Source organism: Brachycentrus maculatus, unplaced genomic scaffold (genome assembly GCF_059751285.1).
Source record: "Brachycentrus maculatus isolate JH-2025_06_01 unplaced genomic scaffold, ASM5975128v1 h1tg000206l, whole genome shotgun sequence".
NCBI classification, from domain to species: Eukaryota; Metazoa; Arthropoda; class Insecta; order Trichoptera; family Brachycentridae; genus Brachycentrus; species Brachycentrus maculatus.
The window spans coordinates 814586-840471 of record NW_028280957.1 but is presented as its reverse complement, the minus strand read 5'-3'; the positions used below and the strand labels follow the sequence as shown (position 1 = coordinate 840471).

General features: G+C 36.2%; 1 protein-coding gene across 1 annotated transcript in view; it reads left to right on the top strand.

The window, feature by feature from the left end:
• LOC148307152 (uncharacterized) overlaps positions 1–25886 on the top strand; it is a 44008-nt gene continuing 18122 nt past the window's right edge. Inside the window, exons 1-12 of the mRNA XM_088263856.1 lie at positions 1–104; positions 293–590; positions 3074–3217; positions 6682–6792; positions 9358–9431; positions 11287–11496; positions 12623–12720; positions 13937–14099; positions 14409–14533; positions 15563–15677; positions 17276–17416; positions 20916–21664. Of these exons, the coding sequence (XP_088119982.1) occupies positions 302–590; positions 3074–3217; positions 6682–6792; positions 9358–9431; positions 11287–11496; positions 12623–12720; positions 13937–14099; positions 14409–14533; positions 15563–15677; positions 17276–17416; positions 20916–21664 (2219 nt within the window). The 5' untranslated portion in view covers positions 1–104; positions 293–301. The remainder of the gene's footprint in view (positions 105–292; positions 591–3073; positions 3218–6681; positions 6793–9357; positions 9432–11286; positions 11497–12622; positions 12721–13936; positions 14100–14408; positions 14534–15562; positions 15678–17275; positions 17417–20915; positions 21665–25886) is intronic.

Here is a 25886-nt window from a genome sequence, read left to right as displayed (position 1 = left end):
GTACATCTTGAATCGCGTAAATCTTTGGTTGCAGTTTTGTTTCGATAATGGTGCGGCGTTAATTTTACATTTAGGGATATTTCCTTTCTAAATCCTGCCAGTGTGTAAGTATTTTCTTGGAATCATTAATAATTCCCTGTGTGTTTTCGATTAGAAAGATACTTTTGAGGTTATCTGGCAATCACCATTGTGTTTTTGATTTGTCCGCCAAATATTTTCCCATGACGCGCAGTTCATGTAACCGTTGTCGGCTTGCTGAATTGAGTAATTTACTATGTTTTATGCTCGGTAGGCACAAGCCATGGCTGACGAGCCCATGATAGTGGACCAGGAAGTCAACGGTGACGAAGCGAGTGATCCCAAAGTGAACGGTGCCGAATCGACGGATGAGGTTACTTTAGATGCCAAAGAATCTGAAAGTGCCGATTCGACCGCAGATGAATCTCAAAAAGCGGAGGATTTCGTGGAAAGCGCGCTTCGCCTGAATTACGAAGATGGTTCCGCCAATGAACAGTTAAAAAACAATTGTGATGTAGATATTTCAACACCTGAAATTGAAGATAAACAAGAAAATGGAAAGACGGATCCAGGTAATATTTTGTACAGAATAATCTAAAATATTTATCTTAATTATAGGATGAAGAGGTACAAATTGATAATTCATACAATACTGCTTCGGTTGATTAGAAGATATTGCTGTTTGGTAATAGGCTCGCCAATGTACTAAATGGATTGTACTTGAAGTTAAATAATTAAATAAATTATTGACATTCTTACCATACGTCTTGCAACTGAACTTATAACATTTAGCTGGTATTTAAAAAAACAAAACAGCATTGCGCAAACATTTGCTCAAAAATTAGAAATTGACATTAATATTTCACTATTAAAAATATCACGAATTCTACAAATATTTTGCAATTACATAGTATCTGAAACTTAGTCTAAATTTCAGTGTTGCGCCTTTGAGACATTAAAAGGTGGGGGGGGGGTAGGCGCCATTTTTTTTAATCAGCGAGAACATGGGCAATAGGGGGGGAGACTTTGATTGTCTTATTGTTATCACAAACATCCCAAATCTGCAATATAGTAAAACCTCGATATAATAGACTAATTGAAGGGAGGGGGTGTCTGTTAAAGTCGAAAGTCTGTAATAAAAATGGGTTTAAAATAAATAAATAACTTTTTTTTTTAATATGAACTCTGTATTTAGATATAAATTAACAATACAAAACAAAAACAATGTTTGTTTATTGTCTTCGGACACGTGTCGTGAAATGTCACTTCTATTGATGGCATTATTTCTTAAATTCTAGTGCTAGACACATGACGTGATTATCATGGTTGCTAAAAATTTTCTACATGCGGCGACACTTGAATTTAAGCGTGTATAATATTAACAGGATTTTTTTATTAATCTTTATTTGACCGGATTTTCGTCCGTTATATCTGAAGTTCATTAAATAGAGGTCTGTTATATCGAGGTTTTACTGTATTTCATAATTTCAAAGATAGATTCTGTAATTTGTTTGTTTCCGTTGTAATTCAATTTCAATTTCAATGTATTTATTTTTAATTAACATATACATTACAAACTTAAAAAATTTAAAACATGTACATTAAATACATACAAAAATCGAAAATATGCAAGAACTATTGCTAAAGGTGTAGAAGAATCCTGCTTCGGAATACTCCTTCAGACATATGGAACAGATCAATATCCAATTAAATATTGTTCAACATAGCGGTAGCTCTTCCTACAGGCATAACCATCGGCAGGTTGGTCCTGTGTATAGGAATGTGAAACAATCTATGCCGACGCTGTCTTAGGTAACTATCGGGAACATAATATCAACGATTTGTTGAATTGAAAACTGTCAACGGTGTCCCGCGTTAGATTTATAAAATTCTTATAAATTAGTAAATAGTGCAGCATGAAATTAGCCATAGACTATGTTCAAAATATCGCTAATCTACAATTTTATTGTTGCGTTTCTCATAGCGTAGTAACACTAATTAACACATTATTTACGGGAAACTGGAGAAGCAGTTACAAACTGTTCACATTCAAATCCATAGATGGAAGAAAGCATCTGTAGCTTCCTCAACTAGTCATTAAAAATATAATACTCAAATGGTAAAAAACAAGTGTTTTGTTTATTATTTAATCATGTCATTGTGGGGTAACCCAAAGTGAATGCCGAAACAATGAATAACATAACACATTGTTTGCGGGAAACGCTTAATCCTTACTGGTCCAATGTCGAATCTCACTTGACATCGATTTTTTCCTCTTAGGTCCTATGTCGGATGTTATTCCACATGTTTTTCATCATTAGTATTATTTATTTAAATTCCAAGCTTACATTTTTGTCACTCGTATCTATTACAACAGTATGTGGAGCAGAGGACCAAAGATTTTGTTTTCCGATTGGAATGTAACTGTCTAGCTATATTCTTTTTATTATTTTGGGGGACCGGAAAGGGTTAAAAGCATCTTTTACGTACTGTTGGTAGAGAGCATGAGAAGCTTGTGAGCGTTCTACAATATTTGCTCACTTTTGGTAGAGCAAAGGAGACCAAAAGACATTTTACAGATTGGAATTGAGTTTGCAGTTACTTGTGATTAGTATATGACTCTAATTACTATACTAATGAGGGTCCGGGTTGATGAAAGAAAAAACCGCCCTACAACAATGTGGTGATTGAAATCATTTTTCACTATCTATCCCTGTAAACTGAGAATCTACTGCATATAATAAATAAATATCATTGTATTTTGTATATCAAAGCCATTGTTAATTTTGTGGTATGGTAATATAACACTCCCCTTATCATTCATCCTTGATAAGAAGAGTGTTATATTGCCATAACACTCTCATTGTTATATATTATCAAGTGAAGGATGAATGATAAAGAGAGTGTTAAATATCAATGTCTTTTTTTCTCTTTGCACACACGAAACATAAAAATCTGTTTTTCTTCAATTTATTCTTTGTGGGTAGTAATAAAAAAAATGAGAGGCAACTTAATGAAAGCGTCCACGATAGGTAATGTCAATTTCTCGTTTCAGATTCCTTACAAAGCATTCCAGAGACGCCTGTCACAAGCAAAGGTCGCAAGAGAAAAGTCAGTTGTTCCGACGATGATGATGGTGAGGATCTGACAGGGTTTGATCCTCCCGAGGAGCCGTCCCCCCTGATCAAATCTAGAGTCGGTGAGTGAATCGGTAGATATGTAGCTTAATAATAATAATAATAATAATAAAACCCTTATCCGCACCCCAATGGTGCATAGGGCACTGCGTCATATAAACGCAGTGTTATCTTGATCGTTTACATATGAAGGAAAGGTGATCAGCCCTCCGCTTCAGGCACCAGTCCAGGGTAGTATTGAATAAATATTACAGTGAAAAAATCACTTATATTTATTTTACCCCCCTTGGGAATCGAACCCGGGACCTCTAGAACGGTAGCCGAGCGTGCTGACCATTACACTACGGAGGTGGACATATATGTAGCTTAGAACTAGGTATTCGTAGAGGATAATTGAAACAGCTAGATAAAAACGAGGCGCCTTTGAGATGTGAATTGCAAATGGTAAATGGAGTATGATTTTAAAATTTTTGAGATGGAGACCTTGGAAGAATATTAGGGCAACATAGCCGCTGTGGGAGGTAGAAACTGGCTGCAAACAGTAACCGACCGAAGGAAATGGAAGGATACGGAAGATGCCTATATCTAGCAGTGGAGAACAGAGGGCTAAAGAAGAAGAAGAAAGAAACGGAGTGTGATAGTAGTAGAAGCCGTGGTATTCCATATACAAAACAGCATTATCAGGAGTAATAATGAACCCGCAAACTGATTACCTGTTTCATATTATATGTGACCTGTGATCTTACTTGCGATATAGCCAAATTCCGTATCTAAAACCATGTGGAAAGATAAATATAAAATTAATGGCCGCCTCCATAGTCTAGTGGTTAGCGTGCTAGGCTACCATGCTGGAGGTCCTTGGTTCGATTCCCAAGAGGGTCAAAATAAATATTAGTGCTTTTTCAGTCTAATATTAATTTAATACGACTCTTGTCTGGTACCTTCGTGTATTTATTGATCAAGATAACACTGTTTCTATACGATGCTGTGCCCTATGCACCATTGGGTTGCGGATAAGGGTTAGAAGAAGAAGAAGATTATATAAAAACTTTTAAGATTAGGATATTCTAGAAACATAATTTTTTAGTCCTAAACTCAGTTAATATGTAATAAAATATATTTTCAAAACTAACTAACTATCACGCCGCTTCCCCGCAGGGGTAGGCAGAGAGAATAGAGCGCCACACCACTCTGTCCTAGCAAACATTCCTCGCCTCTTCCACGTTCATGCATCTCCTCATACATACCCGCCGATTGTTACGACTCCTAACCTGACCACTTTCAAGTATTTGGCATACCTGATCGTGCCATGTTTTTCTCGGTCTTCCTCTGATTCTTTTCCCGCTAACATTCGCCTCATAAATTTGTTTTACCGTTCTTTCCTCACTCATTCGTTCTACATGTCCAAACCATCTCAATACACCTTTCTTAATTTTATCGATAATGCTTATCTCAGCTTTGCATTCCTTCCTTATTTCACTATTCGCACATCTATCGTACATCGTTTTGTATAATAAAATATATTTTCATATGTTTCTTATAGTTATATTGTTTTCATGTAATTTTATTACTTCAGTTAGGTTACCACAAAGTGACAAAATTGAGTCAAATAAGTGAAAAAAGGTTACCAAGATTGAGTGTAGAGCTCGATATTTTGATTTGATTTAGTAAGCAGGTCCCTACGATATGTAATTTTTTTCCGGTTCTTATTTCGAATGCTAGAACTCTTTTTTTTTTAACTTTGTACATTCGAGGTATGCTTCCGTCACTTTTTAATAGGGACTTGTGCTTTGTTTGAAATTAATTTCACCATGTGTGACTGCATTACAATGAATCTTGGTGAAATTGATCACTCGTCTATTATCTGTTATACTCAGATTGAATGTGAGGCAGGCATTTATAACATTTAGTGTCATCGACGAAATTATTTTACAACATTTTGAGTGTGTCCAAATACTTGTTCACGAAATCTGGATTATCTCCAATTACAGGAGTTATTTTCATATTATTTTTGACATCTCATCAAAGATGAAGAAGAATATGGAAGTCTGGGCATTTACGGGGCTGACGACCGTCATAGCCTGGTTTAAGTGATCACTTTACACACGTGTAACATTCACCAATTCTTACATCTCACCAATAGATGTCTCTAGTGAAGTTCTATTGATTCAAGTAAATAGTGCAGCATGAAATTAGCCATAGACTATATTCAAAATATCGCTAATGTACAATTTTATTTACAACATTTTGAGTGTGTCCAAATACTTGTTCACAAAATCTGGATTATCTCCAATTACAGGAGTTATTTTCATATTATTTTTTGATATCTCATCAAAGATGAAGAAGAATATGGAAGTCTGGGCATTTAGTGAAGTTCTAGTGATTCATGAACAAGGTTTCTAAATTGGTTCATATATACAGAATTTCCAAGAATTTGAGTAGTGTGGTTGTCAATAATGGGTAGAATTGGTGAATGTTACACGTGTGTAAAGTGATCACTTAAACCAGCCTATGACGGTCGTCAGCCCCGTAAATGCCCAGACTTCCATATTCTTCTTCATCTTTGATGAGATGTCAAAAATAATATGAAAATTATTTTAATTATCCTGTAAAATTGATTATTAAGATCTGTCGTTTTTAAGTATTGAGTTGTGGCCATAAACATAAAATTTGTAGCTTTCTCTCTAAACAGCCTCCTCTACTTCTCTTGTTTTTTGATCTTACAGTATTATAAATTTAACCAGAAAGAAATATGTTTTTATTGGTGTTTTATTATATTTACAATATATATTACATATTAGCATTAACATGTCAGCCAATGCTTTTGAAAGTACAGATTTATTTAATATATTGTTATCCTCCTTGAAATCTGTACTTTCTCAGCATTTCTTCTCCATGTTAAAATGGATAAATTTAAACGTTGTGTTTCACTCTCTCTCGCTGCTCGCTGATAGTGTTTGAAGGAGACGTGTATTTACCAGTGCTTACTATTTGTTATTTTATTATGATTTTATGTTATAAGACTATTTGTCATAAGACTTTTTGTTTCTCTAATAGTGTATTTTTATATTAGATACTGTATATATGTATTATCTTAAAGGCTTCAGCCGTTCAATAAATAAATAAATAAATATATAAATACTATTATTATTCAGACTTGACGATGAAAGTTTAACTTCCGAAGCTAGTAGTCATTTATAAACTCAATCGGTATAAAACAAGTGTTTCCTTAATCATTTTAACATGTCTTACCACAAAGTGAATGCCGAAACAATAAATAAAGTAAAAGGTGTTTTATTATATTTACAGTATATATAAATACTATTATTATTCAGACTTGACTATGAAAGTTTAACTTCCGAAGCTAGTAGTCATTTATAAACTCAAGCGGTATAAAAACAAGTGTTTCCTTAATCATTTTAACATGTCTTACCACAAAGTAAATACCGAAACAATAAATAAAGTAAAACTTAAATAAAAAAATTATTGTCAAACGTTGTATTAATGTATTTTTTTTTGTTCACAGATAAGCTTGAGAAGGATGTTCGGGAGGCTGAAATAGAGACGCAAAGGTGGCGATCCGGTCGCCCCCTTCCCGCCAAGAGGCCCAACCTCGCCTCTCCGGCACACAGCACAGGTAATATACGGACGCGCGACTGGATAACTGGCGTCAGGGTTCCATTCTCGCCGATCGCATATGTTATAATATAGCCACCATATGTGTAGCGGATTGCTACGTTGGGGTCGCTATTTATAGCGAGTTGCTATTGTTTGAGTTTTGGCGCCATGTTGGCGTGTTTAATGATCACGTTTTGGTTATTAAGAGGGTATGCCAGAATAATTTAAAGAATGTTTTCTTTTACTCACAGTTTGTTGTTTATTTTCTATAAGCGCGTACACCAAAATTATGATAATTACAAAAATACTTACTATAAATTTATGAATTAAAGAAGCAAAAATGTGAATCTAGATAAAAACGTCCACCGTGAAACTTTTAAACATTTCATCAAAGATGAAAAAGAATATGGAAGTCTGGGCATTTACGGGGCTTACAACCGTCATTGGCTGGTTTAAGTGATCACTCTACACACGTATAACACTCACCAATTCTACCCACAATTGACAACCTGTCTAACCTCTAACCCTTATCCGCACCCAATGGTGCATAGGGCACTGCATGGTATAGAAGCAGTGTTATCTTGATCGTTAAATACACGAAGGAGCGGTGATCAGCCTTCCGCCACAGGTACCAACCAGTCCAGGGTCATATTAAATAAATATTAAACTGAAAAATCTCTAATATTTATTTTGACCCTTTTTCATATGACTGACAACCACACTACTCAAATTCTTGGAAGTTCTTTATAAATGATCCAATTTCGAAACATTGTTCTTGAATCACTAGAGACATCTATTGGTTAGATGAAAGGAAGCTTTTTATTGAGCAAGTATTTGGACACACTCAGAATGTTGTAAATTATAATAATATAAAAACTTAATCAACTAATTAACCCTCATGCGGCTTTCTCGCAGGGGTGAGCATTGAGAGAGAATAGAACGCCACATCAATCTGTCTTTGTAAACAATCCTCGCCTCTTCCACGTTCATGCATCTCCTCACACATACCCGGAGATTATTCCGACTCCCGGGCTGACCACTTTCCAGTATTTTGAATACTTGATCATGTCAATTTGGAATACTCGATCTTCATTTGCTCCTGTTTCTAACGACATTCGCCTCATAAATTTGTTTCACTGTTCTTTTTTCACTTATTCAATCCATGTGCCCAAACCATCTCAACACACCTTTCCTAATTTGATGGAAAATGCTTATCTCAACCTTAAATTGTTAACAACATTTTGAGTGTGTCCAAATACTTGTTCACAAAATCTGGATTATCTCCAAGTACGGGAGTTATTTTCATATTATTTTTTGACATCTCGTCAAAGATGAAGAAGAATATAGAAGTCTGGGCATTTACGGGGCTGACGACCATCATAGGCTGGTTTAAGTGATCACTTTAGATTTAAAAGTAAGCAACGAGAACGCTTATAAGCGTCTCCCGCTCTCTACTAACAGTATGTAAAATACCCTTTTACGCATTTCCCGCAAAAAATGTGTTAAGTGATCACTTGTGAAACGTTCACCGTCCTGTCCGTTCATGTCATATTGATTTTTTAAAGATGAATTAAAAATTTGTGAAGTATATAGCAATTATTTTAGTTTCTCGAATGTTTTTCGCAGATACTTTGTGGCACATTTTGTAAACTTTATAAAATTAAACAACTTTGTTTTATCCCCTTTTTTATAATTAGTACACTTTAACCTACCGGTTTCGACAAGAACCTTGTCATCATCAGGGTTTATTAAATTCTAAAACGTTAAAAACATTAAAATACTCATAATTACTTATTTATTTTTTTACAAAAATGTTAATAAAATTAGTATATAACCACTCACCGAGATTTTTACGTCAAAACGTTGTGACGTAAAAATCTCGGTGAGTGGTTATATACTAATTTTATTAACATTTTTGTAAAAAAATAAATAAGTAAAAATGACTAACCACAAAGTAAATGCTTTAAATATTAATAATATTGAGAATACTCATAATTAATTACTTTCCTTTACCAAAAACTAAATCCTTAAAACTTAAAAACTAAATTTAATAAACCCTGATGATGACAAAGTTCTTGTCGAAACCGGTAGGTTAAAGTGTACTAATAATAAAACTGTGGTTAAAACAAAGTTGTTAAGTTTTATAAAATTATTTTAGTTTTTAAATACAGCGAAACCTCTCATAAGGTTCATTCTCCTCTCATTACCAGTAATTCACATAACGAGAAAATAAAAATCTCTTAAGGTGGGGACTGACCGGAGTCATTTCGTCGTAACATAACACGTTACGATGGAAGCATTCGTATAGTCAGTACAGCGATCCGAGCGCTCCATCCATAGTCGGATGCTCTCCGCGAGTGACGTTACAAAGAAATGCTCCGATCAGTCTGAGAGAGTAAGATTCTGAGATGAATTACGTTCGTTATGAGAGGTTCCACTGTATTGATAAATGTTTTAGAAAATAAATTTTAAAAACCTTTATTTTCCACATGGTCTAATTAACAAGCAAGCGCTTGTCTGACATTTTGTGTCCTGTAGAATATCTTTCATAAGGTAGACTGAAATTATTATTTTTCACACATAGAAATACCATCTCGACCCTCATCAGGTCTGTCCCTTCGTTCGGAGAGTGATCTCATCGGTGGAAACGGCTCAGATGTAAGTTCTTCTTCTTATTTACCTAATTTGATTTATATGATTCGTATTATTTACATCAGCACTTTGAGCGCCATGTGAGGGATATTTGACTCACGCTGTGTTTGGTCAAGAGGTTTCGTGAGTCAAATATAACTCCAATCGTGGATTGGATTTTACGTTCTGTGAATTGGGTAAGCTTCACGTTTGCCATGTATGTAATGTAAATGTATGCACTTTCATTTGATCAGCGACCGGGTTTCGTCGTAACCGACATCATCGGACTGGTGTGAGGCTAGTTAAATTCTGTTATAATAATAATAATAAATTTGGATAACTTATATAGCGCCATTTTCGTAAAAAAATACCTCAAGGGCGCTTCAGTGTGAATAAATTGGGAAAAATATTAGGGTGGAAATGATTTAGCAAACAAATGTGTTTTTAGTCTTTTTCTAAAGATCATCTCACTCTCACTATTTCTAACCATTGGTGGAAGAGCATTCCACGCCGTCGGTCCTGCATCAGCAAAGGCACGCTCGCCAAATTTAGTGCGTTGGTTGCGAGCTGGTAAGATCACTTTGCCCATTGCAGATGTTGTAGCCGATCGAAGCGTGAGACGTCTATCAACCAATTCATCTGGAATACACAGCTCCTTAAGATACTCTGGAGCCATATTGTGTATTGATTTATACATGAGTAGGCAGAGTTTATACTCAACACTTTCGGGAAAGCGTAACCAGTGGAGTTTGTGAAGTAGTGGGGTGATGTGACTGAATTTAGAAATTCCAAAAATTAGTCTCGCTGCTGCGTTTAACACTGATTGCAGTCGAGTCATTTTATTGTTTGGTAGACCCGTGTATATACCGTTACAATAATCGACTAAGATATATACACAACAAGATTCTATGTTATATACACAACAAGGCAAGGTTGAAAACCATTATTTTTTTCTGACAAAATAAATTTTAAATTGAATTACTTGAAGTATAATAATAATAATTACATGTAAGGTGTGGTAAAGGTTTAAGAATCGTCAGTACAGAACATAAATCATATTTGAAAAACGAACCGTTTTCACAATTGACACCTCAGCTGCAAAACTGTCGTGGGTTCGATTCCTGCCAATACAAAAAAGGGTCGTTTTTTTTTTATTTAAATTTACTTACCCTGGGAATTGAACCCGGGACCTCCAGTACGGTAGCCAAGCGTGCTTACCATTACACTACGGAGGCGGACACAAGCAAAGGTAGGGTGTTTAAAAAAAAAACATTGTCATTCATTAAACCATATCCGCTCCCTAGGTGGAGCATATGGAGTCCACAAACTGTCTCCAGGCTTTTCTGTCGGCTGCCAGCTCCCTTGCCTCCCAAGTAAGACCCGCGTCTCGAAGTTCCGCCGACGAATTGTCAGTAGTGGTCGTCCTGGGCGGCGCGAACCTGATGCCTTGTAAAAGAGGCAAGCTTGATGGCGGCTCTCAGGAGGCATGCGGAGTACATGGCCAAGGCAACTGAATCGCCTTTTCTTGACGACAGTTGTGACCAAGATTTGCTGCATCCTACGTCTTGTCTCTCCATTCCTCACAAAGTCAAACCACCGCACGCCTAAAATTCTCCGCAGACACCTATTCTCAAAGCTTAGTACACGGCTGCTCTGAGCCCTTATAAGGTGCCATTTTTCACAGCCGTATAAGGGAACAGGAGCAATGCAGGCTCAATGCAGATCAATGCAATGTCATTCTTAATCAATTTCCTAATCTCCCTATAACATTAAGATGTTGTGTTTTTAGTTTGGCAATATTATCTCAATTCACGAGTCATCACATGGTCAGATTACTTTTGATTAACCATTACGGGCGGTAAAGTGACATCTGTCCGCGCAGGTCAACAGCTCGGCAGCCAACAGCCCGAACCCGTTCCCTAAGGGGCGCAAGTCCACGGTGGACCTGGCCAGCCCGCTGTTCCGCCTGCCGCTGGAGCAGGGCTGGCGCCGGGAGCTTGTGTACCGGGCCACGCTGGACCAGCACCAGCGCCGCCAGGGGGACATCTACTACTACACGCCGCAGGGGAGGAAGCTACGCTCCTCCAGAGAGGTAGGAACTTGGCTTATTAGGAATCGTGTCCACTAAGGCAGGCTTATGCACTACACTGAATTTTACTGTCCGGCAGTCCGGTAAGCATGATAAAACGGATGATTGGCTTGTGATTTTGGCTTTCTTCGGATCTGCGCGCATGATAGGTGAGTGATTACAGTGCGCGTAAATTTGATCACGCTAATCTTTCGTAGTCGCTTTTATTTTTAAAAAACCCTACTGCCAGACGGTAAAATTCCGTCTAGTGCACAAACGCTCTAAGACAGTGTTCGGCAAACTTTTTCTATTCAAGGTACACCTACCAAATTAAGAAATTTCACAGGTGCATATTTACCATATTTTGGTAACATATTTAACATATTATGTTTAATGCGAAATTTGAGCCTGCTTAACTGAGCGCAGACAATCTAAATTTGGAGTAATTGTATTATTTTCACAAAAGTAGACTTTTTTCCACGGCACAGCAACTAATCACCACGGTACACCAGTGTGCCGCGACACATGCAGCGGAACAATGCACTAAGGTACCGTAGAACGGGGCTACTTGAACTTCGATGTGTTACTTGAGCCCAGTACAAAAAAAAATATTTAGATCTGTATTTGGTCTACAATAATGAACGTGATTCGTTGTTTCCCTGACAGGTGACACTTATTGTCACGATACATTCATTATTGTAGACCATGGGTCGGCAACCTGCCGCATGCTGCCCGCGAGACATCTTGGTGCGGCCCGCGAGATTCTCGCCGCAACGCACATGACAGACGATATTATACACAATCGAGTGAAAGGAAGCGAGAAAGGGAGCGAAGGGAATCTCATTGATTTTATTAAATACAATAAATATCGTTAAAATATACACTTAGCGTTTTATTTTTAAAACTAAAATATTTGTACATAAATATTGTATGTATACCTACTGCAAGTGCGGCCCGCACTGATCCCCATGAAAAATATTTGGCCCTTTTACAACAAAAGGTTGCCGACCCATGTTGTAGACCAATTACATATTTAAATCTCTTTTTTGTACTGGGCTCAAGTAACACATCAAAGTTCAAGTAGCCTTGTTCTACGGTACTTGGCGGGAAGCTTTGACTTACTGTATACTAATGTAACTGTTTTTTTTAGGTTTCTGAAAATATAGTCGGCACAGGCTTGACTATTGAGAATTTCACCTTCTTCAAAGAGCCACTAGGCATTGACGACCCTGAAAAGGAAATTATAAGGTATTATGCGAGTGTTTCTATACCATCTATGGCAACCCTAATTATTATTGATCTGTAGGATAAAAGATTCCAAAACTACAGTAGAAAGGAAGAAAAAAATTTAAAGAACTCTCCAATTTTTTCAACTTGTTATAACTGCTTTCTTACATTTTTCTAGGGAAAGTCAAAAAAAAATAATCTCAATTCTGTTATATTATGTGTATTAATGGTGTGTGTGTAAATGTAAAAAATACTATTTAAGGTTAACCTTTTAACCACGTTAACTTTGTTCCTAAGAGACGCCCGTGCGCGGCGGTATTTCGCCGTTTTTTAAATGATTACTTTTATCATGTATTTTGTTAAGAAACGATTTATTTTCCCAAACAAAAACATTCAATGGGATTCATTGTGCCTTTTTGGTACTCTATAATACCCTTGTGTCACATAATTCTTGAAATATATCATAATATAAACAAATAAGATCGTAACATAAATAAATCAAAGCACACATTGTGTGTCACTTTTACCCACTGGCGATGCGTAGCGTCGAGAGTGAGACAGATATAAGGCATGATTATGGCGCGGACTAATTATTGACCACAAGAAAAATCAGGGATCTGTTCTTTTATATTTATCCTTGTGATGTTACAAATTATTAGTCAGATATTTGAACAGATGTCATAAGCCCAAGGATTGACGTATTATTTTATCCAAAGTTCCACACTCAAGAAAAAATCCCTCTAAGTTGAACTGAGGTTCGAAACTTGGAGCAATGTAAAAACTCATACGCTTATGTCAGCTGCGTATGGGGCATGTTTTGTTAAAACACATACGGTTATGCGAGCCGGTTAAAAAGGGGATATTGAGCTGCTTTGTCAGGTCAATGATATATTTTGTCAGGTCAATGAGCTGTTTTGTCAGGTCAATGATCAGTTTTGTCAGTTCAATGAGCTGATTTTTCAGGCCAGTGAGCTGTTTGTTAGGACAATCAGCTGTTTTGGCAGGTCAATGAGCTGTTTTGTCAGGTCAATGGGCTTTTCGTCAGGTCAATGAGCTGTTTAGTCAGGTCAATGAGTTTTTAATTTTGAGGATTTTCTGTTAGAGCATTTAAATTAAACTTGGATTACATCAACTTAACTAAATACACAAAAATATAAACGTGAAGAACGTAATTATGAAGCGTTACTTTAAATAATAAAACAAAATATTTTAATTTTAATATTGTCCGTAATTATAGAGATGCCAAGCTGATGAGAGTTCGCACGGACTCTCCCGGGCCTATTCCTGAGAAGCCTACCTTGATCCGGGAAGGCAAGAGGACCCCCAAACCGAAGGGGGCCAAGGGGGCGTCTCCCGAAAGGGGCGTGCCTCCATCGCCGAAATTAAACACCCACTTTAAGGTTAGCGGAACTTCTTAGGTACTTACTTGAACACAGCTTAGTCTGTGAAGTTGAAGTTGAAGTCTGACATTGGAGTAAATAATCCACCTTGAAATGAGTCGCTGAAAAAATAATGGCGTTGACAGACTTTATTATTGTATTTTTTTTATAAATAAAAAAAATGCATCATATTGTTTGAAAAATATACTTTATTATTGTTTTTACTTCCACAATGATTACTTTCCTCTTATGAATCTTGAATGTTGAACAACAGTGACATCTGCCTCTAGTTTGTATAAATAAATAGTAAAATAAAGAATTTTTTCAAAGGTGAAATCCCTCGGTTCGAGACTAAGTGCCCAGAGCAGTCCGGCGGTGTCCCCGAAAGCAGCCGCGAAGGAAACCCCCAAATCCGCAGCCAAAAAATCTACCGCTGGACCACAGGCCAAAAAGAAGTAACATTTTTTTAAATATTTAAAAATATGCATACAAAAAAAAAAGTTATGGTCTTTCTGGCTAAAGTTATGGTGACCTTTCTCTGTTGATACCAAAGACAATATTTATAATTTACACACATCTGGTTTACAGTTTTATTTAAAAGTGTTTTTATTTTGTATAATAATAGTAGGTGCTGTACATTATCTATGGAGAAAGAGCGCCGTGGCATTGGTCGACTTACTATTTACTTTCACTTGAATTGGGATAACGTATTATTTAACATGTAAAATGATGCTATTTAAATTTTTTTAGCTCCTGTTTTCCATTCTGTAACTGTTATTTTTTTCCTCGTTTGTTTATGAACATTATATTTTTTATTCTTGTTCTTTTACAATTTTCTCTAAAACAGCTTTTCAATGTTTTTATATATGTATATCACTGAATATCAGTGAGTACTGGCCATATTCCATAGATTTATTTATTCACGAATACCAGAGACAAAAATATCACATTCTATACACCATAAAGAAAAAAAAGTAGTTATTCCACCAAACTAAAAAAAAAAACACAATCCAAAAACATTATGATTTTAATTTAAATTTAACATTGTATGGAATATATAGAAAATAGCTGATATGTCCATGAACTTATTAAAGTAGGTACATATGCAAAACTTTCAAGGGATGCCACATTTTAAAATTATTTGGTTGAAATATGAAATGGACCAATATTTTATTTCTATTGGCTCAAAAGCATTCACTGTGCAAGGCCTCACTATGTTATCTTATTTTAAAAAAAAATAATGATCATTTTATTACACACAAAAGATTTTTTGCAAACCAACCATTGCATTATTTGATTTTAATAAAATCAAAGATTTTTTTCTGGACAAAATGGTAGATGTTGAAATGTGGTAAAAATGCAAATGTCTCTTGGTTACTTCTCGCGTCATTTGTTGCTCTTTGCGGAGTTTAACGTGTTTGGGCCGGCCCAGTTGTGGAGTGTGATTGTGAATTTGGCTTTGTCCCCCTCCTGTACCCCCCTAGCCAGGAGACGCCCATGTACGTCAAGCAGTCGCAGAGCGTCGCCGAGAGCTCGCTGCCGCGCTACCCGCCGCCGCTCGCCACCTACGGGAGCTACTCGGGCGCCATGAGCCCAAAGGTAACGGCAACACTTGTTCTCTCACTCTCTCTCTCTCTATCTGTTGGCTAATCACCCCTCGTGCCTTTTATGACCAAACTCAAATTGTTAATCTTAGGTATTAACACATCTCGGCTGTCCAAATTTAAAACACAGTAAGGGACATTTTTTTTGTAGTAGGTTTTTTTTAGATTTTTGGACTAAATAGAGTCTACTTAGTTCATAAATGCAAAAAAAACTACTACAAAAAAATTGTCCCTTACTGTGTTTTAAATTTGGACAGCCGATCTGTGTCGAGGTATTTTCCAGACAAATTTGGCAAGAACACTGGCAAGAATTATTTGATTTTCGGATGGAAAATCATGTTTAACACAAAATAGTTATATCCTTTTGGTTATATTTATATAAATCCGCTCCGTAGTGTAATGGTTAGCGTGTTTAGCTACCGTGCGGGAGGTCTCGGGTTCGATTCCCAGGGGAGGGGTGAAATAAATACTTAATAAATAAATACTTAAATAGTGATTTTACACTTATGTGAAAATAAATATTGTGATTTTACAATATTTATTTAATATTACCCTGGACTGGTCCCTGAAGCGCAGGAGTGATCACCTTGCCTTCATGTAAGTAACTATCAACATAACACTGCGTCAGTACGATGCAGTGCCCTATGCACCATTGGGTATAAGGGTTAGAAGAAGAAGAAGACTCTGAATTTAGGAATAATTTTTATAACTTGGAGATAAATTGTATTCTCGTCATTTACACAAATATTTCAACATCACAGTATTTTTGTATGCCTCATTAAAAATAGGAATCAAGTTGTAGAGTGAGCTTGAACCCAGAAACTGTGAGCACGGGACTACAAACTGAGGAAAAATAGGAGACTGTAGCAATTTCAGTTTAGTCTACATTCGACCTGATGATGGAATGGTCATATTGAAACTGGTAGTCGTGGAGTAGTGTTTTTAATTGGTATTATTCAAAGTGAATGAATGATACGGAGAGTGTTGTTGTATTACCATACCACAAAGTTAACAATGCTTTCAACATATTGTTTGCGGGTGGTTTTCTCATCAACCGTAACCCTAATCATACTAAACAAATCTTCAAGCCCGACCCTCAGTATACTAATCACAAGTAACCGCAACACCCAATTCCTATCGGCAGAATGTTTTTTGGCACCTCCCGCGCTTTACCAAAAGTAATCAAATAGAACGCCTGTAAGCGTCTCCTGCTCTCTCCACTCTGCTCTGCTCTGTCCACCTCCGTAGTGTAGTGGTCAGCGCGTTTGGCTACCGTGCTGAAGGTCCCGGGTTTGATTCCCAGGAGAATCAATATAAATATGGGTGATGTTATTTGATATCACCCTGGACTGGTACAAGAAGCGCAGGGCCGATCACCTTGCCTTCATGCAATCAACAATCGAGATGATACTGCATCAATATGATGCAGTACCCTATGCACCATTGGGTGCAGATGAAGGGTTAGAAGGAGAAGAAAAAGCTCTCTATCAATTGTATTTAAAAAATGCTTTTAAGCGTTTCCCGCTAACAATGTGTTCATATACAAAATACTTAACTTTTTAGCTGTCAACTAATCTAAGCCGACGATTTCAGAGTGGACGCGAGCTGTGCTCGATCCACTGTCCGCTGGCTGTCGGCCAGATCCCCTCGCTGCAGTGCAGCGTGTGTTTATGCCTTTACCACGAGGCGTGTGCCGGCCACCAGGCGCAGCAGTCTACAGACTTTATTTGCAAGGTAAGGTGTTCAACTCCATGACGATTTTCAGTTGTGCGTGTTTTCGAAATGCCCAGAAAATATACTGAATCCCAGCAAAAGCGGCATTTTTTAATTTCATATTAACCCGCTACAGGGCAGAAAGTGTTGTTTTTGCATTTTGAAGAAAAGGTATTGTTTAATAATTTTTTTAAATATATATATTTTTTGTTTTACCTTAAAAGATCTGTTGCACAGTAAAAAGTTCAATAAGTGGCTTAATGTTTACTTTTAATACATTTTATTATATTTTTAAACTTTAAAAACGATCTGATAAATCAAGTTTTTTGATATATTACGCTGTTGAAAGGAGTGAGCGATATGAAGAGCTGAAGAAGGTGGGGCATAATAGACCGGAATGGCGAAGGAGGTGTCATTTGTTGCTGCAGACCAATCCACAGACAAAAGAAGAATATGTCTTGACATGTCTATATGCATAACTCCTAAATGGGGAAACCCAGATTTGTAAACAGGAACTTGGACACACTCTAAGGGCGCTTGTGCACTGCATGGAATTTTACTGTCGGGCAGTTCGGTATTTCCAAATAAAAGTAACTACGATGGTTTAGCGTGATCGAATTCATGCGCACGGATCGAGTGCACCGATCCAGAGAAATACGGACGAGTGCACAAGCCAATCATCTGTTTTTTTTATGCTGGCCGGACTGCCGGACAGTAAAATTCCGTGTAGTGCACAAGTGCTCTGAATGTTGTAAACTTATTTATTCATTTTAATTTCATCTTACACATAATTGAAATTTACAATAATGTGGGCACATTATTGTGAATTGTTAAGAAAGGGCTCTCTGCGTTATCCCGTGCCAAAGCAAATTTTACAGTTCTTATTAATAAAATGCAACACCTAAATACAGTACTTATTTTATGTATTAATTTTAAATCAAACACAGATTTTTTAGTCCTTATGTAGCTATACAATTTGCCCTAACAAGGCGAAACAATTGTCACAATATAATTTTTTATGTGTTTTTGTTAATAAAATACAACTTAGTAGACTCAAAAAATCTGTGTTTGATTTAAAATTAATACATAAATGAAAATGAGTTCTACAAATTAAATGCCAAGTCAATAAATAAGTACTTATTTTGTCCGCCTCCGTAGTGTAATAGTCAGCACGCTCGGCTACCGTTCTGGAGGTCCCGGGTTCGATTCCCAAGGGGGGTAAAATAAATATAAGTGATTTTTTCACTGTCATATTTATTTAATATTACCCTGGACTGGTACCTGAAGCGGAGGGCTGATCACCTTTCCTTCATGTGTAAACAATCAAGATAACACTGTGTTTATATGACGCAGTGCCCTATGCACCATTGGGGTGCGGATAAGGGTTTTATTATTTATAAAATGCAATCAAAAGAGACATGGCCGATCTATTTCAGATCTTTCCACCTCCATTTTCCATTTATGAATAGTTCCTTTGTACTTAGTTTCATTATTTAGTGACTTTATAGATAATGGAAGCAGGTAATACAAATTTATTGCATAATAATCAAAGTTCTTTTGACCAAACGATGTACGTGTTATGTTTCATTCCATAAAGTGTGTTAATTGTGATTTGTCTGCTTTGCTGGGAGGTGCTTTGTTGTGTTATGTGAGGGTTATTCTTAAATGCGTAGAGTACGGCTATTATCCTTGGCTCTACCCGACCCAGTTTCTCCAGGGTATGCTTGGCTACAATAGTTTAGAGACTAGAAGGAATGTGTATTTGATTACGCATTTTTATCCATTGTTGCGCGGTATGATCGATAATCCTGAAATTATCCAGAGCATTGGTCTGTATGTTCCCGATAGTTACCTAAGACAGCGTCGGCATAGATGTTTCACATTCCTATACACAGGACCAACCTGCCGATGGTTATGCCTGTAGGAAGAGCTACCGCTATGTTGAACAATATCACATTGGATATTGATCTGTTCCATGTGTCCGAAGGAGTTTTCCAAAGCGATTTAACAAGAGTCTTCTTGCGTAATTTAGAATTTGTTTTTTTAATGTATACGCCTTAAATGTTTGTTTGTAATGTATATATTAATTATTGAATAAATTGAATTGAAAAATGTTAGGATTGTTTTAGTGTATAGTTGTTTGGCTGCCATAAGTTGTAATTTTTTGAAGATTTCCTTTGTGGAATAATTATGTGATAGGTCTGTCTATTCAATTCAGATAAGGCCTATAATTTTTTCCGATAATAAACTTGATTACCCCCTTTTACCACATTTCAAACCAAGTATGACTTTTTTTATTTGTAATTTTAAACACGTATTTTCTTGAGAATTATTCATCACAATAACAGATACGTAAGTAGGAATATATTTAGATAATTCTCGCAAACAATAAATTAATTACAATTAAGATAATAAATTTTCCATTTATGCTTTGAAGGAGATAACATTTTTTCCGCGCATCTTTCTCACTTTCAGACGCGAGCGTTCAAGTTACTATTGCGGTATGTAGTGCGAGGGAGATGAAAATATATTTTGTCGAATTACGGTGACCACTGAGATCAAAATTGGAAAATTTTATCGTGTGATTACAAAAGGAAATTTTTCTTCGGGATTATTTGCACAGATGTCAGTAGTTTGTAGAATTAGCCACGTTTTAAGCCAAAAATCATTGCTTCATCAACATTCGGTCCAGAGAAATTGATTGCGATTTAAATTGCACCTGCAGGCAAATGAGTAGAAGAATCCTGCTCCGGAAAACCCCTTGGCATGGTTGTTCTGCATAGCTGTAGCTCTTTAAGCAAATATTACCAAAAACATATCGCTCACTCCTTTCAAGAACGTCATAAATCAAAAATTGTCAATTTTCAGTTGTGCATGTTTTCGGAATGCCCAGAAAATGTACTATATCCCAGCAAAAGCGGCATATTTTTAACTTTATATTTACCCGCTACAGGGCAGAAAGTGTTGTTTTTGCATTTTGATGAAAAGGTATTATTTAAGTATTTTTTTAAATATACTAAATATTTTTCAAATGGAGAAAAAACCTTCAGGTTTTACCTAAAAAGATCTGTTGCACAGTAAAATGTTCAATAAGTGGCTTGATATTTATTTTTTATACATTGTATTATTGTGTTAAACTTTAAAAACGTTCTACTAAAAAATCAAGTTTTTTGATTTATGACGTTCTTGAAAGGAGTAAGCGATATGTTTAGTCTTTTATTTGGAAATTTATTGGAAAAACAATCTATGCTGACACTCTCTTACAGGATCATATACACGATTAGACTGCATAATTTCAGGAATAATAATTATACCATGTAATTGAAAAACACACTCAACCACCCATTCCTTCTGGCCTCTATACTATTGTAGGCATTCATACCCTGGAGATAGCCATGATAATGGTTGGGAAAAGCCCTTGATAATGTGATACTGATTGAAACAATTGTGTTCTTGATGCGATCACTCATTAATATTTTTTTTAAAATTATTAATAACTATTTTCATATTTTAATTCCAGAGCTGTCAAATAACGAATGTGCAAACTCCGCCACCTCCGCTAACCCACGTTTCCGCCATGAAGCCCTCTCTCAAGGGGATCCAGTCCGCCCTGCCCTCGCCCCCCGTGCTGCAGAGGGCTCCCAAGGAGAACCCGCGCATCCCGCAGCCCCTGCTGGTCCCCGTCATAAAGCGGTTCCCCGTGCCGCGGCAGATGAAGCTCAAGACATTCCCCAAACTCGTCTCTGTGCCCAAAACGGAGATATCCAGTTTCAACGAATTCCGGCCGATCCAAGCCAAGAACAAGGGCATCGTCAGTTCGGTGACGACGTGGCTCCCGCCTTCGTCCAGCATCAGCCTCAACAAGTCGACCAAACCCGTGGCTACCGCGACGGCGGACATCATCATGTCGTACCCGCAAACGATCGCCATCGTCAACGGAAAGAAATACATCGTCGTCCCGAAGCACAATGTCGTCAATCTCTCGTCGCAGTTTCAGCCGGGAAACGGCGGTAATTTAATGCCGAAACACGCGGAGAACGCGCCCAAGATAATGGCGATCGAGAACCAGCAAGCGAACAGTCCGGTGCTAAATAAGCCCAAAAACGAAGAGATCGACTTGGATTACTCGGACGAACTGGAAAAAAGCCTCGACACGACATTCGAAGATGACCTAAAGGGGGACAAGTCCGATGTACAGCTGGACGATTCTACGAGTTGCGAAAAGATGGAAACCATTCAACTAGATGAGGGTGAAGAGGACGAGTCGCAGTGAGTACACGAATACTGTCAATTTCTCATTTTCCGCCTGTCACACTCGAATTGGCTGATTGGTCAGTCGATATAACTAGCTAATTTGTATAAGGACCGAGGTTCGATTCCCACTAGGATGACTCGAAAATTTGTCTGTTTTTTTTTTTTTTTACTCGTAGTTGCCGTGATAGAGGAACAGTTTTTTGACAGAGCCGTAAATGTAAATTATTTTGGATAATTTATACAGCATCAAGTACGTGTTATTATCAAGTATGACATTTCTGTATTTGATCATATAATTAAGATACTTTACGTTTATTGATATTGAGTACATTGCAATGCATTATCATTCTACACTCGATCATTTTTTGTTAACAGAATATGATGGAAATAAATTTTTCATGTACATTAAACCTAGAATACTAAAGTTATTTTTAAACCCTGCTAAGGTATAATTTTTGTATGGCTGTAAAATAACAAGATGTTTAAAATTTTATTTAAATGTACAGAATATACAATCGTGCCTCTATCTGTATCTGTTTTATTTTTTTAATTATTTTCAATAATCTTTTTACATATTTTTTGACGACCATAGGTCGGTCGCTTCTCGGATATTATAATTTAATTTTTGCAATTTAATGTCGATAATGAAAATCAGAAAAAATTGCCTATCACTATTTTATACTGTCAAAAAACTGTTTCTACAATAGGGCAACTATAGACTGCCGCCGGAAGCACAAGTCTTGTATTTGTGCCTTGTGTGATTAACAAACAGCCTTGTCTTCCATTGGACGTGGCTACAGTGAAGAAAAAGATTATTTGATGTGACAGCTTTGTTTTTTTTCCTATATTGATGGCACTGTGCAATGATAGTGAGTCCTGTACATCTTCACTAATAAATACCCAAAAATACAAATATTGGCATATGAAAGTTTCATTAAAAATTGTGACGTTAGATTGTATTTGGAATTTACTGTTTTTTTTTATATGTGGAACCCACATTTTCAATGGTCTTTCAATGGACCTTCTTTAGTAAAATCAATTAGTTCATGTATTATATCCATAAATTTTTGATGTTATTTTAGTTTGTTTTTTTGCATAATGCAATATGTCAAATATCTGCATAATGTCAAATATTAAAAGCAGGTTTTATGACTTTGAAGAGTTCTCGGAACAAAAATATGTAGGGGGCTTACTATATTGCATTGTTGCATATCTGGAGTATACTGCAAACACGGTCTATCAATGTTTATCAATGTAATTTTGGAATAAGTTCTTGTAATATTTGTAAAACTTGCTTCCCAATTTCAATTTCACTATCATAGACAATCTAGTTAAACTTTTTGGAGAGTATGGACCTACCTAATAGTCCCAGAGAACTGTGGAAAGATGTTGTGTTTGCGCATTTCAAGCACTGTAATTTTTTTTTTTTAAAAATTGAATTTGTAGTGTCATCTGTGGACTTCTTAAACTTTATCAGTAATTGTAATTTGAAATATCAGTTGGGATTTGATTGCGTGAATTGATCGAAATTGTTTTGTCATTCACAATTTTGATTAATTTTCAGTTTATGTACGATATTGTTAAGAAAAGTTATTTAAATCACATTCCTTACTTATATTAAGTTCACTGTAAGGTTGAGGTTTAAAATTTTAGGATCGGTTCATAAATTTATTTCAATTTTGATATATTTATTGCTGTTTTTGCAGTGTACTCATGATACATGTTTCAACTATATTTATATGCATTATGTGATTTGATTTTATAACCTTCGACAGAGAGTGCTTGGTGGAATATTACTGTATAAATGATGATCGATATAACATTTTCACACAATGTACTTTATTATTGATAATTTGAAGAGCGTTTTTATAAAGCGAGATTTGTACTAATGTAGTTATTTATCTTTTTAGTGGATTTTTTTCCCTTTCTGCTCAGTGCTATAGTTATGCAAGTATTGGACCTAATAGTTGTGCAACGTCTCATTTATGCCGCATTTACTGCGTACATACACTTTTCCTCCACCTTCATGGCTATGATGGCCATCTCACACGATGTGCATTTTCCTTCAAGACCAAATACAAACGATAATTCATTGTACGGTCATTGACAGCGAGCTCTTTTGACATAAGGTGGCGGGAAGCCTTCAGCGACCACACAACCACAATCTGGTGGGCCTATGGTACCAAGCAACGAGGCGCGGTACTGAATACTGAACCTTTAGCTGCATAACTGTTAAATCTTGTAGAAAGAAACAATCCGCAAAAGATAGTATCTAAATTTGTAGATGTTTCGTCTTAGCAAAAACGCTACTCGATTATATTACCAGCTTTTAGTGGAGAGATTTTTCGCTCTTTCTTGCAGCAATATGGAAATGTAAGAAGATGATCTATGATAAAATTTTGAATCAGCAACTTAAACTGACCCTTTTTACCTACTGACATAATCACATTTAGAAAAGTTATTATTTGTAGTCATTGCATATTTTTAAAAGCTTCCTCATTCATGCTTCTATTTTACTCGCTTGCTCCTTCTTACAGAATGAAATTAATACATACCTCTAATTTCTATAGAATCTACACACAGAAGACAATGTTTACATACATACATGTTCATGTTTTTGTCTCAATATCGACCCCGGCTAAATATAGTCAACTCCAGTTACGTAACAATCATTTTGTTTTTACTTAACACATTGTTGTCGGGCGGTTTTTTCATCAACCCCGACCCAAATTATATTCAAACAGTCTGCCGCCCGACCTTTAGTATACTAATCACAAGTAAATGCAAACCCTATTCCGATCTGTACAATGTTTTTTTGTGTCTCTCGCACTCTACCAAAAGTAAGCAAATACAATGCTTATAAGTGTCTCCCGCTCTCTACCAACAGTGTGTAAAAGACGCTCTTAAGCGTTTCCCGGAAACAATGTGTAAATCTACTTGATATAAATATGCTCTCTGGAGTAATCCTATGATCGCTCCAAAATGTATATTTTATTCTAGATAATGCATATATTTATTAAAACAAAATGATCTTTACCTAACTAGGACTAGAGATATTTTTCCAAAAAAGATCAATATATCGGTGCTTATTGAATGTCGAGGCTAAATTTGGCAGTCATGTCTTAATTTGACAGTTTGATCTTTAAATTAATTGATCGCCTAGTTTTACGTTCTTGTTCCAAACTGTCAAAATAAGACTTGGCTCTCGAATTAAGGCCCGTTTGATTTGCACCAAAACATTTTTTAGCGAATTTATCTTATTTTTCTTAATTTGGATTGATAATAAGAAATTCTATAGTAAAAATGCACCTACATACGTAGTGTTACAAAGGTACACTTTAACTGTAGTGCTCGTTATAGTATGTTATACCAGGGTGTTGAATGTGAGGTGTAGTTTGACCTTAACGCAAGAGTAGGATCGTACTATCTGAAGTTGGAAAAGCTCCAGGGTGTGTGGAAAATATTGGATTAATATGCCAAATGTTGGACGTAGCATTTGATTGTGTTAATCAAAATAGCGTACAAAAACTCGTCCAAAAATGTGTTTTGTATCCTCGCATGGAGTGTAGTACTACACATTGTGTGGACTTGTCGCTAATTGGGATATTATCATCACATTATATAGGAGAGAAACATCAGTTATATTTATCAAACTTCTTGTGCGGAATGAATGTACATTAGCGGGCTTATTGCCAAAGAAATATCTTCTAACTAACCAAAAAACGGTATGAACGGTTAGATAAATACTATACTGTATATTTATTTATAACTGTAAAATCGATGAAGATATTTTTTATATATTTTATATTATACATATATTTATTCTAATGTGTCCTTATAATATTTAATAAAAATGTATTCTTTCTCAAGTTTTCAAATTTTTATTTGTAAATTTAAAAAGTCTTCAAGATATCTTGGCTGCCAGAAAACCAAATATAATTTGGAGACCTCAATGATAAAACTAAATTAATTTTTTTACTGTAAAGCCCGTCACAAGTTACTTTACATGTTTGGCTCATGCGCTTTTACCCCCGATTCTAGCCACAACTGGCCACTGCTTTTGCTGCGACGATTCCACCTACTAATAATGACTGTAAATGTATCGTTGGTATAATATTCACATTTTACTCACAATATCTGACTGCGAGCAGTTTTGAAATTGTATTTTTTAATGAGTAGCAATGATCAAAGAAAACACTTGTTTTTTACCACTTGAGTTTTATTAAAGACTACATGT